General features: G+C 41.5%; 1 protein-coding gene across 1 annotated transcript in view; it reads right to left on the minus strand.

The window, feature by feature from the left end:
• Window positions 1-14,006, minus strand: part of LOC117473330 (1-phosphatidylinositol 4,5-bisphosphate phosphodiesterase delta-3-A-like) — a 33,280-nt gene that overhangs the window by 7,615 nt on the left and 11,659 nt on the right. The window contains exons 4-9 of the mRNA XM_034118876.1: window positions 7,114-7,342; window positions 6,688-6,817; window positions 4,984-5,209; window positions 4,238-4,439; window positions 3,235-3,379; window positions 656-808 (exon numbers count right to left, since the gene is read on the minus strand). Coding sequence (XP_033974767.1) covers window positions 656-808; window positions 3,235-3,379; window positions 4,238-4,439; window positions 4,984-5,209; window positions 6,688-6,817; window positions 7,114-7,342 — 1,085 coding nt within the window. The remainder of the gene's footprint in view (window positions 1-655; window positions 809-3,234; window positions 3,380-4,237; window positions 4,440-4,983; window positions 5,210-6,687; window positions 6,818-7,113; window positions 7,343-14,006) is intronic.

Genomic DNA, 14,006 nt, shown 5'->3' on the forward strand with positions numbered 1-14,006 from the left:
TTTTAACATTCACCATTACTAGTTACTTTGTACACATTATAACACATACATGATGATAGGTATATTGCAGTACTGTAATAGTAATCTACAGTGTATCTATATTTCGTCCACATTGACCAACGACAATACTAAAATGCTATTATATGTATAAAAACAGGATAATATAATAACCATAATAATATAATACTGTGAATAAATCTATTCTGCGTAACAAGTACTTTAGTTGATAATACTTCTGTACTTTTACTTGTAATGGAGAATTTAAAACCATAGTATTTGTACTTTTACTTTAGTGAAGGATCTGAGTACTTCTTCCAACACTGGTTGCGATGCTATCTCATTGTAAAACATCTGTGGACAGACAGACAGAAATATAAACACCAGCATAATTCCTGCTAGAGTTGGTGTCTACATGTCCACACTGTGCTATGATGACACACACAGAGACTCACAAACTGAACACAACATCAGCAACACGCTAAATATCTTTACGGAGAAATCATTGAATAATTTCATGGTGTTTTAATCTGACTATTTTTAGAAGCTAAAAACCTTCCAGTGTCCAGTGCATGTATTTATATTCTTTGTCTCTTACAAGGACACTTTTCATTTTATTATAATGTAGTGTTGCTAATAAAGATTATCGTGTCCTTGCCTCTGGAGAAGGCATCTTGTGAGGGTCCAAACCATCGGGGGGCTTGGTGAGCAGTTTGTCCCCCAGGATGGTTCTCAGGTGTCGGGCCATCACCGCCTGCTGCTCCACGGAGCAGTGGTTCTCCAGGGAGAGGATCAGAGGGTAGGGGGACGCCTGAGAGAGAGAGGGAGGGTGGGACACATCAGGGGGGAACGTTTTCCATTTAGGAGGACAGGGGAGGAAAAATATCTAAAGGACAGTCAGCAAAATTGTTAATATACACCTAACCCCTATACTGTTTTGTTTTTAGAACTATATGAACATAATTAAACTAATTTTGGAACCTTTTTATATTCATCTGCAGAGGAGGAAGAAGTACTAAAAGTACCATAGTGGAGGAATGCACAGGACTTTTACTCTGTTTAAGTAAAAGTCCTGTATTCAAAATGTTACTCAAGTACAAGTACAATACCAAAAGTAAAAGTAGTCATTGTGCAGATTGGTCTATTTCAGAATAATATATATAGTTTATGTTTTGACTATAATTATTGATGTGTATATATATATATATGATTATCACAGCTGTGATTACTTTATTTACTGCTGGTAGCTTGTGAACTTAACCTGTTAAGCCCTGAGCCTGTTTTTCAGGTCTCAGGCTCGAAAATGACATTCCCAGAACAAATGACCATATCTTCCCTTCTAAAAGGGTTAAATTAATAATCTTTTTTCTCAAAGTAATGATAAACCTGTGAGTTGGATGTAGAATAGTCAGAACAATATAGATATTTTTTATTTTAAAGAAAATTCAGATTTTACATAGTAAAAAACTGTAAATGATAGTGTCCGTCCAAAAATTCTTTTTTACTTATAGTGAAAACTACCCTTGGATGATGGTAAGGTAGACTAAAAGCTTTAGGAATCCAAAGTACAACATATAATAAGTACCCTGTATCAAGATTGATGCAAAACAAGTGACATTTGACCTTTTTAGAGAGGTTTAGCCAAAAAAACTCCACCTCTGAGGTGATTTGGGTGGAAATGTTTTTTTTCTCCATATCTCTGGCCCCCCTTTGTCGATTTTGATGGTTGACACCTCTTTCTGACCGTTAGAGCCAATAGAATCGAAGGGGGATTCCCCCACACACACACGTTGTAAAACAAAAAGGTGGGGGCTTTGCGCATATAGTTTTGCATGAGAGTAAAGCTATCTCTCGCTCTGACATCTAGAAACGGAAAAGCAGTCTTATTGGTCATGGATTATCAGAAATCATTTCAAAGTGACACAGACACATTGGATTAACCTATGGATTAACTTCAGCAGCGTTTTTATCGTTTTAATGCCATTGAAGACCACTTTTGAGCAGACTACAGAGACAAGGTAACCATGTTAGCATTTTTAGCTACCTAGCGCCACATGTTTTGATGTTTGTTTATAACGTCGCAATTTCGTATAATTGAGTGATAATGAGGGTACCCTTCGATTCTCTGTCACCTCACGATGTGAAACGATGTCATGGATGTGCAGAAAAGATAAATAATAAGGTTTTGTGAGTGAATTTCGGTGCAGTAATCTGTTAGCATTTTTCGCTCGTTGCTAATTCAGAGGATCAGCGTTAGCATTGTGGGTTTTATTTTGAAAAAAAAAAAAATGATCAGTTAGATGAGTTTCTTCCCGTTACATGGATATAAAACATTCATAGTTTATTAAATGAACATGCCCTCAGACACTGTTTCCTGCAAGATGTTGCGGCAGTGCCCCGGTACCGGGGTCTCTCGGGCTTAACAGGTTAATCAAGTTGTAACCAAAGTCTTATTTAAAGGGGACCTATCATGCAAAATGCACTTTTGTACGTCTTTTATACATGAATATGTGTCCCCGGTGTTCCAGGGAACTCACAAAGTGTCAGAAAACACAACCCTCTCTATTTTCCTCCATACCCAAATCTCTAAAAAAGGGGCTGCAACGGATCTGATAAAAACTGATCCAGATTTGAACACTGTCCTGACGTCAGGACAGTGGCGCTACGGCTATTGGGCCAACTCTACCAATCAGGAGGAGACAGCCACGGCCATTGCCGTTCGAAAGCGCTGGATACGCTGTAGTACATATGCCAGGCCAGTAGATGGTGCTGTTCTCACTGAATCTGCCCTTGCAAATACAGAGCTAAAAAATGTCAAATTGAGCAAAATGAGGCATGGCTAAAATGCATGATCTGTTTGGTATTTTTGAAGAAAAAAAAAGTATAAATATGCCTTATATAGGTATGGTCCTACACTATATTATTCAAATATAGCATGATAGGTCCACTTTAAGTGTTGATTATATATACTTTTTTCTTTATCATTAATCCATACCTGCGAAGAAACTAAAGGTATTAAATAAAAGTAGTGGAGTAAAAGTACAATATTTACCTCTGAATTGTAGTGGAGTAGAAGTACAAAGTAACAGAAAATGGAAATATTCAAGTAAAGTACTAGTACCTCAAAATTCGACCACTGCTCATCTGTACCTGATATCTCTGTTTGAACAAGTCTAATAACTTGAGGCCTGTATATTTTGTACCTTGATAGTAAATTCATTCCAATAAAGTACTCACTTTGAAAGCATAGTCATTGATGGTCTGAATGACCTCGACAAAGGGCACTTTGGAGGTGAGAGTGTGTCCATGGTAGATGACTGGCTCTCCTTTATCTCCATCCCAGCAGTCCAGCTCCACACAGCGGCAGCCATGTTTCAGGGCACTAAGAGAAAATATGTAATTTAAGAGTTATTAAATAATCTGTGCCTTATATTCATTTCAATTCGTTTGGATTGCACCAACATCCAGAGATAATCAGCATACTGTCTCAGCATGCAACCCTTTCAAAACGCACCAAGGCCCTATAGGCATCCGTTTAATATTTAAACATTTAGTGCAGCATTTATCTCATGTTGCTGCCTTTGTGCCCCCCTCTGAACTCTGCTGCGCCCCCCTGGGGATGTGTTTCTCCCAGTTCGAATATCTCTGTTCTAAAGAGAGCATCAAAAGGTCCTCCCTATCAGGGCCTGAACCCCTTCAGCCATGGATCTATTCTGAGAACAACTAGTATTCTGAACTTGTGTTCATACAAGTAAAAATGGTCATTGTATGGCTTGATTTGTTCTTCTGTATAATGTCACTAAATTGCTTTGTTAATTTTGCTCTAAAATTCTTAATTAAAAGAAAAAACATGTTTATTTTGTATTTCATTCACACAGGAGTAGAGACAAAGACGTTTTAGCATGTGTTGATTTCATATGGACCTTTTATTTATTGAATAACCTAAAACCATGCGGTATTGTGATACACATTGTTATCCAGATATGAAATGACCTGTATCAGGATAGTAGATTTTGGCAATATTACCTAGCCTTAGTGCTGATTAATCAGCTTTACCTGGACTATAGAGTGTGTGTGTGTGTATGTGTATGTGTATGTGTATGTGTATGTGTGTGTGTGTGTGTGTGTGTGTGTGTGTGTGTGTGTGTGTGTGTGTGTGTGTGTGTGTGTGTGCGTGTGTGCGTGTGCGTGTGTGTGTGCGTGCGTGTGTGTGTGTGTGTGAGTGAGAGTGTGTTCTTACCGGATGTATGGCTCTGTGCTGCTGTCCCCGGTCAGCTGGTCCTTGGTGAGGTAGGTGTTGTGGGAGGAGGAGATGAAGTAGTGAGCCAGAGGCCGACTCATGTCTTGGTAAACTCTGGCATGTTCAGGGTCAAACACACAGTTCTCCTTGGATAGCATGTACATGGTGAAACCATTAGGAGTCATGAACTGGTTCTTCTGGGCTGTACTGGGAAAAAGGCACAAACACTTAATAAAAAGGGCAATTATTATATAGTGAACAAACTGGGTATCGAGTATAGTGGCCTCTGAACCTTCATAAATAAATATAATTTACTTGAACTAGAGAGTGAGTATAGAACAAGCAGTTATAGTACCATGGATTGTGAATCTCAGTTGAAACATGGTAAAAACTATAAAGGCTCATTAAATAAGCAAATAATTCTGTGCAGCAGTTTCTTCATTAGACTTTTGCAGCTGAATGTTTTCCTGTGTCTGTCTTCAAATGTCAGTATACTTTTGTGATCACGCGACGATATGAGCGTTAGGTGGAGGTTTGCGCTCTCCGAAAGCCTCGTCTTATTTATAAAAGTTTTTTGGAGACCTGACTTATAGCCATGTTAAGTCCAATATTAACTCTTGTTTTAGTCTTTACCAACTCCTGAGAAACACTGAACAGGTGCTGGACGCTTTGTGTTTTACATGTCGTAGCTAACTTCTAGTGCTTGGCAGTTAGCGTGGTATGGGTATTATTACTTAGCACCGTACCCCACGCATTAAGTTCATAGGTGAGGATGAGGCTCTGGGCGTGGGTGACTGAAGCGTCTTCTCCCTGGTCCTTCAGGAAATCCCTCAGGTCCACAGTGGAGAGTACGCAGCCGTTTGCAGAGTATCGGATAAACACAGCATCCAGCTCTGGCCTCCGCAACAACTCCCTGCAGAACACCTCGATCTCCTCGTGGTCCAGACGGCCGTCCGCTGACTGGTCACACTTCTATCAGAGAAACAGAGGAAACACAGCGATCACTCTGTGTTCTCAAGCCAAATCCATCTAAGCTGCACGCTGTAATGTAGGTCTGTCATCAGTAAAGTCAAATAAATGTAAAAGTCCCTTAATGGGGCCCTATAGCACTTTGTGTGGTTTTCCCTCTCCTGTAGTGTGTGCTATACTGTAGGTCTGTGTGCATGTAAATGTTCTGCAAAGGCTAAAATCCCTGTGTCCCCCCCCCCTTGCATGAAACGCCTCCATTGGACTCCTTTGTTTACTTCCGCAACATAGTGACATGTATGTACTGTAACAATTACGCTTCTATTGGCACATTGCACGTGATAGGCAGATGGGGAGGAAAGCACTAAGCGGTTGCCCAATCACAACAGAGCCGGCCAGCTAACCAATCAGAGCAAACTGGGCTCGGGTTTCAGACAGAGGGTGAAAAGAGGAGCTGCAGCACAGACAGAATGAGAACAATAAAGAGCTTTTTGAACATTAAAGCATGGAGACATGTCCCAGTAGAGACACTGAATACTGATATGAACCTGAACATAAGCAGAATAGAGCCTCTTTAATTACTGATTGAACCCTGGATGTAGGCTCATTCTTTTTAAAGGTCCCATGACATGGCCATTTCTACTGATCATAATTCCATTGTTGAGGTCTACTAGAATAGATTTACATTGTTCAATGTTCCAAACTCACATTGGTTTCTCATACAGCATCTCTGTATAGTATGTGTATTCACTCTCTGTCCTAAACGGCTTGTTGGAGCTCCTGCCCCCCCCCTCCCTATGAGCCCACTGTGCTCTGATTAGTCAACCACCGTTACAGCTGGACATCAGTGTTTATGTGTTACAATGGGGTTTGTTAGCAACCAGAAAATGACTAACAGATGAGAATGCTGCGTGGGGCCTGGGTGCCGTGTTGGCGGGACGTTGCGGGGCTTGCTGCTCCGCCCTTTGGGGCTTGAGGAGCGGGCAGTGTGAGCTGTATTACTGGTGTCGTTTCCTGGTTGCTGCGTGGGGTCTGCGAGACAGCGAGACACCGCGGAACTCAGCCTGAACAAACGTGTGTGTGCGGAGATCTGCGGAGCCGCGGTTGAGAAAAGATAAGGCTGAGTGAGTGTGTGTGCCGGCGAAGCTCCGCGGAGTACCACGGATGAGAAAAGATAAGGCTGAGTGTGTGTGTGTGTGTGAGGAGCTCCGCGGATTGGTCCATTTGGACCTGGGTATCGTTACGTCACTATGCTCAGGAAGAAAAAAATGGAAAAAGAAAAATCTCCAACGAGGCGTTCTGGGGCAGCATAGACATAGACAGGTCTTTTCTGTGTTAGAGTTTTACTCGCTACAGGGTGTACTTTAAGGGTTTGTTACTTTGCAGACCGTTTACATGCATAAAAAGCTACATAACACACAAGGGGACGGGTAATAACCGGAAAAGCATGTCATGGGACCTTTAAGTATGTGTGCAGTTTGTACCTGGAAGAGAGTGCGGGCATACTGGTCGCTCAGGTCGATGTTGATCATCTGTAGCAGTGTCTGGACTTCCTCATAGCTCATCTTATCATCGTGGTTGTGGTCGGCCCGACTCAGGTAAGCATGAATCCAGGTGACAAACCAACAAGGTCAAGGAAGCAGCAGCAGCACAACATGTAGTGTTTGTCCATCAGGCACAGACTCATTCTAACTATAGACACTCAAAACATTTCCTTCAATCAAAAAAGTGAAGAGGACAAAAGGAATATATATTTGTTACACTGGCAATCTGGTTTGGGAAGTGAGCCTCCAACCTGAATTATTTAATAATTATTCCAAAGAATAAGACTTGATTATATGATTATTCTTGTCACTTTTGACTGCATATACAGTGGACCATTCTATAATTTGGAAGTACAGTAAGGATATTGGTTGAGCTTCTCCTTCTGGGTCATGTTCTCCACCCTCTCTTGCAGGGTCCTCATGCCGCGGGCCCAGTGCTGGGCCTCCTCCACGCTCTGGCAGAGCAGATCCAGACTTTTGCGGGGACCCTTGAAGACCACCGTCAAACACCGCTGCTCCTGTCCTGAGTCCAGCATCTGCCGCAGTGTCTCTGACTGGACACCCTCACGAACACACTCCACCTCCATCACAGAGACTGAGGGTGTGTGAGAGGAGATGAACAGATGGAGGAAGAAGAAGAAAAAATAAGTAAATACAAACAAGTTATCCACCCTAATACCAAGTTATATTCAAGTGTTTGGTTGTTTCAGTGGTGTATTGCTCGATGTTTCTTAAGTATGCTCGGACCCCTTCTATTCACAATATACATCCTTCCGATTGGTGATATCATCCGCAGCCATGGTCTCTGTTTCCACTCCTACGCCGACGACACCCAACTGTACATCAGCACAAAACCCACCCCCATTCACGCCTCCGCACCTTCAGGGACCGTGCCTTCAGTGTCGCTGCCCCCACCCTCTGGAAATCCCTCCCTGCTGAAATCCGTAACGCCCCTTCTCTGAACATCTTCAAATCTACCCTGAAAACTCATCTGTTCAACAAAGCCTTCCAACAATAACTCACTTCCCCCCCGCCCCCCCCCTGCAATGTAACACTTCCATTTCTGCCCCCTGTTTTATGTCTTTATGTCTTGTCCTTATATGTTTCTTGATAAGCGACCTTGGGTTAATGAAAGGCGCTATATAAATTAAAGTTATTATTATTATTAAAGGGCCCATGTCATGCTTTTCCGGTTATTACCTGTCCTCTTGTGTGTTATGAAGGTTTTTATGCATGTAAACGGTGTGCAGAGTCAAAACCCTCAAACTACACCCTGTAGCGAGTAAAACTCTAACACAGAAAATACCTCCCCAAAACGCCTCGTTGGAGATACGTCACTGCCCATTTGAGTCTTCCATTTAGTTCCGGGTACGGCATGATTTCATGCCGTACCCGGAACGAAATGGACCAATCCGGAAGAGCTATGGCCACACCCAGCGGCGCTGGCCGCACCCTCTGCCAGCCTAACATTTACTGTTGGAAGCTCTGGTTCAGTTCACAATCGATCCAGTCATGCCAATGCCAAGGACCTGTTTCCTGAAATGTGAGGGGAAATCTGAGCTGTTTCTCCTACCGACGGAAGAACCACGACGAAGTCAGTGGTTGAAATTTCTGTTTAACACTGTTCCTTCAGAGGTTCGAAGAACGTTACTGTGTGCGCGGCATTTCACAGACGAAAGCTTCCAAAACATTGCCCAGTTTGAGGCCGGATATGCACAGCATTTGAAACTGAAGGACGATGCTATTCCTAGTTTGTTTGGACCGTTTGGAGCAGGGGAAGATTCGGGTACACAACCTGTAAGTTTGCATTGTTATTTGTGTATTTATCAAACAAGGTATCTACCACGACTGTTTAAATGTGTAAACGTGTGTCGGACTGCTAGCGTTTCCATATATCAACTCTAATATCAGCAGATGGCCTTACATACATGTATCTCATAGCGGGAGAATGTCTGCATTCACACACAAAATACTCATAGACAGTATACTCCGGGTGATTTACCGTATGGTCAGTCGCGAAACGTAATTACATTATAGCTGGCGTTCCTAGCGTGTATGCTACCGAGCTAAACAACGGAGCTAAACCGTTTGCTCTGGAAAACATTGTTGTTATGCCAGCTACAATGAATGTTGCAGACTACCCGTATAAGATTGCAATTGTAAACATGTTCTTGATAGCCTAATATGAACCACTATCTGTTGTTCATAGTATAGTATAGTAGCCTATAGCATATTACACTGAACAACTAGCAAACGTAGGTTAGCATTGTAATCCAGCTGGCAAGCTGACGAACATAAAACGACTAAGTTTCAATAATATGTTGTGATTGGCACTTCATTTCGTTAGGAATGTCTCCCAAACAAGGTATCTACCACAACTGTTTAAATGTGTAAACGTGTGTCGGACTGCTAAGCCATTGACACAGTGCTAACTGTGCTAACTAAGTTGCTAGCGTTTCCATATATCAACTCTAATATCAGCAGATGGCCTTACATACATGTATCTCATAGCAGGAGAATGTCTGCATTCACACACGAAATACTCATAGACAGTATACTCCGGGTGATTTACCGTACGGTCAGTACATTATAGTTGCCGTTCCTGGCGTGTATGCTACCAAGCTACCGTTCATAGCGTGTATGCTACATAGCTAAACCACTAGGCTACCTAGAGCTAGACATGCTAGGGAAAACATTGTTTTCATGCCAGCTACAATGAATGACCGAACGTAGCAGACTACCCGTATAAGATTGCAATTGTAAACATGTTCTTGCTAGCCTCGACCAGCGCCATATAGAGAGATCTATCTATATGGCGCTGGCCTAGACTAGCTGTTGTTCATAGTAGATTGGCATATTACACTGAACAACTAGCAAACGTAGGTTAGCATATTAGCTGGCAAGCTAACTGTGTTGATTAGATAGATAGATTAGATAGATACACACTCCTACCACAACTACTACTAACGAATCTAAAACAACTAAGTTTCTCTAATATTTTATTTTATATTAGATTTCGTCCAGCCAGATCAGGAAACTCCTGGCGTATCTGGCGGACAACACACACACGGGATGACCCACTCTGATGCCTCGTCCTAAAAAGCCCCGGCAGCCGCTTACAAAGCTGCGATAGGCAAGATGCCGAAAACGCCTATAAGGGGAGGAATGGATGATATACAGTGTATATATGTATATTTACGCATGTTCATTTTGTACATTTCTAAAAATAAAGTTTATGGAAATACTTAGTAGGCCTATCCTTTCTTCCCTGAATTATTTGCTCCTATAACATATCATTCATATATAGAAAACCATGATTTGATTTCTCATCAAACAGTAGTAGTTTATTACAGGTAAAAATAACTTACTCTTCTATAACAACAGTTGTAGGTACAGTTCGGTTAGTTAGCCTATAAAATATACGGCTGTACCGAGGCCATTATAAGACTGTTGTTCCGCTGAGAGCGAGCCGAAAAAAGCACTGTTAGACATGGGCGGAGCCTCTCTGGTGGTTGACTAATCAGAACAGAGTGGCCGAGCTGACCAATCGGAGCACACTAAGCTCACAGGGAGGGGGGGGGCAAGAGCTCCAACGAGCCGTTTAGTGGAGAGAGTGAATACTGCTGAATACACATACTTTACAGAGATGCTGTATGCGAAACCAATGTGAGTTTGGAAAATTGCACAGTATAAATCTATTTTAGTATACCTCAACAATGGAATTATGATCAGTGGAAATGGCCATGACATGGGCCCTTTAAGTATTGTTTAGTATCTATCCTGAACCTATGTTTTCACCATGCAAATACAGTATCTCGGGGCAGGAAAAGTAACTTTATAATAAGACTTTTCAGAAGCCATTCTTCCAGGAACAGATTTTGCAAATGAGAAACTCCAGTTAGAAGAAGTCTGTCCTTTGTGGTTAGAGAGTCAAATGTCTGTGCAGCAGACGTGGAGGGCCAGAAGAGTACAGCAACTGCAGAGGTTACGTTTGGGACAAGGCCATTGTTAGAGCAAATTCACCATGGAAAATAAACGTTGGTTAAGGTGAAGCAACTTAAAAACTAAGTAAAACAATGTTTACAACAAAAATGTTAGGTCTGTTAAAGGTCTGTAAAAGAAAAGTGAACACGTCCCCAAACACACTGACTGTTTAACTTTCAACATCGCCATGTACAGAGCACACTAGCGCCGGTATGGGCACTGAACGTTAGCATTAGAAATACAATTCTTATATTTATATAGTCATGTAATTGTCTGAACATATGTACAAAGATATTAATAGTTGTGTAAGGAATTAAAAAAAGAGCTAGAGAGAGAAGTTGTGGATAAGAATGTCAGATTTCACCTCACATTGTCAGGTTTGGGGAAAAAACTTGTTTGTGGGGGGGGGGGCAGCTGTGTGCAGGAGAGGTTGTGCAACCCTATACATGTTTACAAGGAGAGTCTGTCTGAAAATGCATCAATCCCACATTTAAAGGTTAACCCCCCCAGTTGTCAGAGAAACAACTGGCTCTTAAACTTTGAGTGTTTGGAAGAGCATACACATGTCTGCCTTCTAATAAATGCAAACTTGTCACCTGTCGGCGAAATTCGCCGTTTTGAATCCAAAATAGGTCGTATGTGTGATTCATGTAGATCTGCAATAAAAATATTTTTGGGGTATGGGGGGGGTCTGGGACCCGGAGTAATCTGCGGCCGCGAGCTGTTATGTGCCATCATGACACGCATGGTGTTCTTTTTATATATATTATAATGAAGCGCGAGCTGTGTGCTTGAGTCTTCCTGCCTGTCGGCTCTGCTCATGGATGTATAATAAGGCTCTGCTGCTCCGCGATGATGGTCTAGCTTCAGCAGCTACATTACCTACGGGTGCGTTCGTTAATATTAACTGTGCGATCCGGAGTCACTGTGGCACAGACTGGACCGCTGGTGAACAGCTGTTAGAACGGGCCGTTCAGGTGTTCAGAGCAGAGCTCCCTGTCGAAGCGGCAGAGCGTGATGTGCACTGAAAAGTGTTCCTGTCGCAATATTATCGTTGAGCTAGCTAACTAGCATAACATATCTGCTAACGTTAGCTTTAGCCTTCGTTTTCTAATAGTTTTTTTCATAGGCTATAAACGGAGGTGGTATAAATATAGATTATAGTATAGACTTGATTAAAAGTAGAAGTATTCAGATCTTGTACTTGATTAAAAGTAGAAGTACTCAGATCTTGTACTAGAGTAAAAGTAGAAGTACTCAGATCTTGTACTTGATTAAAAGTAGAAGTATTCAGATCTTGTACTTGATTAAAAGTAGAAGTACTCAGATCTTGTACTTGAGTAAAAGTAGAAGTACCAGAGTGTAGGAATACTCTGTTACAGTAAAAGTCCTGCATTCAAAATGTTCCTCAAGTAAAAGTATAAAAGTATTATCATCAAAATATAGTTAAAGTACCAAAAGTAAAAGTAGTCATTGTGCAGATTGGTCCATTTCAGAATAATATATATGATATGTTTTATAATGATTGATCATGAAAGTGTTCTCAAAGCTGGTAAAGGTGCAGCTAGTTTGAATGACTTTGTATACTGCAGGGTAGCTTGTGAATTTACTCCAGGTGGAACTAAAGTCTGATTTAACACTTGATTATATTTCACATCATTCATCCAAATCTGTAAATTAACTAAAGGTATTAAATACATGTAGTGGAGTAAAAGTACACCATTTACCTCTGAACTGTAGAGGAGTAGAAGAACAAAGTAGCAAAACATTGAAATACTTAAATAAAGTACAAGTATCTCAAAGTTGTACCCAAGTATAGTACTTGAGTTTATGAACTTAGTTACTTTACACCACTGGCTATAAAGATAGAAAGACTAAGCCTTGCACAGAGGCATGAAAATACATTTTCAAAATGCTCAACAGTGCTGCCAAAATTATAAACTGACTGCTACACAATTAAAATAAATGCTTTTATATATTTCTATTAGATGTGACTCTTTGCTGCTTTAGTTGTTCTGACTGCTAAAATCCTCTGTTATTCCTCATTTGAAAGCCGATATTCCGTGGGGTCGGGGGCTCGGATCCTTGTCACTTTTTTCATACCTGATGAGTTTACATCCCTGACTGTAGTTATAAGCATTACTGGACCCTTACATCCCTGAAGCAGCAACAATGAGAGCAAATGATCTTTAGTGACAGTGCAGTGTATCTCCATGCTTTCATAAATGTATTACACAATCATAACTATAGCTTCTGAAGACACAGAAACACCAGGCAGGCTCTGAGAGGCTGAGAGAGCCTCCACCTTAATGTGTTCTCTGAAACAAACCCCACCCTAACCATAACCACAAATCATACCCACGTATTCTCTATGCTCCGACTCTATTTAAACTCTTTTGTATGTAAAATTGCCAAGAATACATCCAACTTGACATGTAGATTTGATTGATTTTCAACATCCACTTCCAGACTCAAACTCACATATTAAACACAAATTATACTCGCTGTTACCCGCTTTATAAATAAACTGTACTATAGTAGTAACAGAAAAATACAGTATAAGCATGATGATACATTTATTTTGTGCAGTATGTTTTCTAGCACCACGGGCAGCTCACACACTTTCTCTTCTAAGCTATTAGAATACACTCAGGCCTGTGTTGTGTGTATTTAAGGTGGTCAGTCTGAGTCACTAAAATACACAAAGATTGAATCCGGCGTACACACACACACACACACACACACACACACACACACACACACACACACACACACACACACACACACACACACACACACACACACACACACACACCGTCAGCAGGTCTAGCCTTGTTCAAATTAAAGGCCGTCCCGCTCTGGGAGGCGAACCAGTGATTGAGTCTCATGGTAATTACACAGCACCAAACCACAGCACCAGGCCCGGCTCCACCACCAGATAGTGTGCTATAATCTCAGCGTTTGAGCTGCGGCAGGGCCGGCTGCTGGAAATAGGGAGCCTATAATCATGATCTGAGCAGCATACTAGGAACAGATAATGATATATTGCCTGTAATCATGTATTTGCTTTTCTTTGACTTATCTTGCCTACTGAAGGTGGAGTCAGCATTTCTGATAAATTACACTTTTTGACTCAGCGATCGCCTCACAGTCCTCTAGCTGTTCCTTCTGTGTGCGCTGAAAATAAATCTGGTGTTCATACACACCCCTGACTCTGTTAATGGGGAACAAACAAAGTTAATACACAACCCTTTTCCAGCAGGGGAAAACCCATG

This window comes from Trematomus bernacchii, unplaced genomic scaffold (assembly GCF_902827165.1).
Source record: "Trematomus bernacchii unplaced genomic scaffold, fTreBer1.1, whole genome shotgun sequence".
Lineage (NCBI taxonomy): Eukaryota > Metazoa > Chordata > Actinopteri > Perciformes > Nototheniidae > Trematomus > Trematomus bernacchii.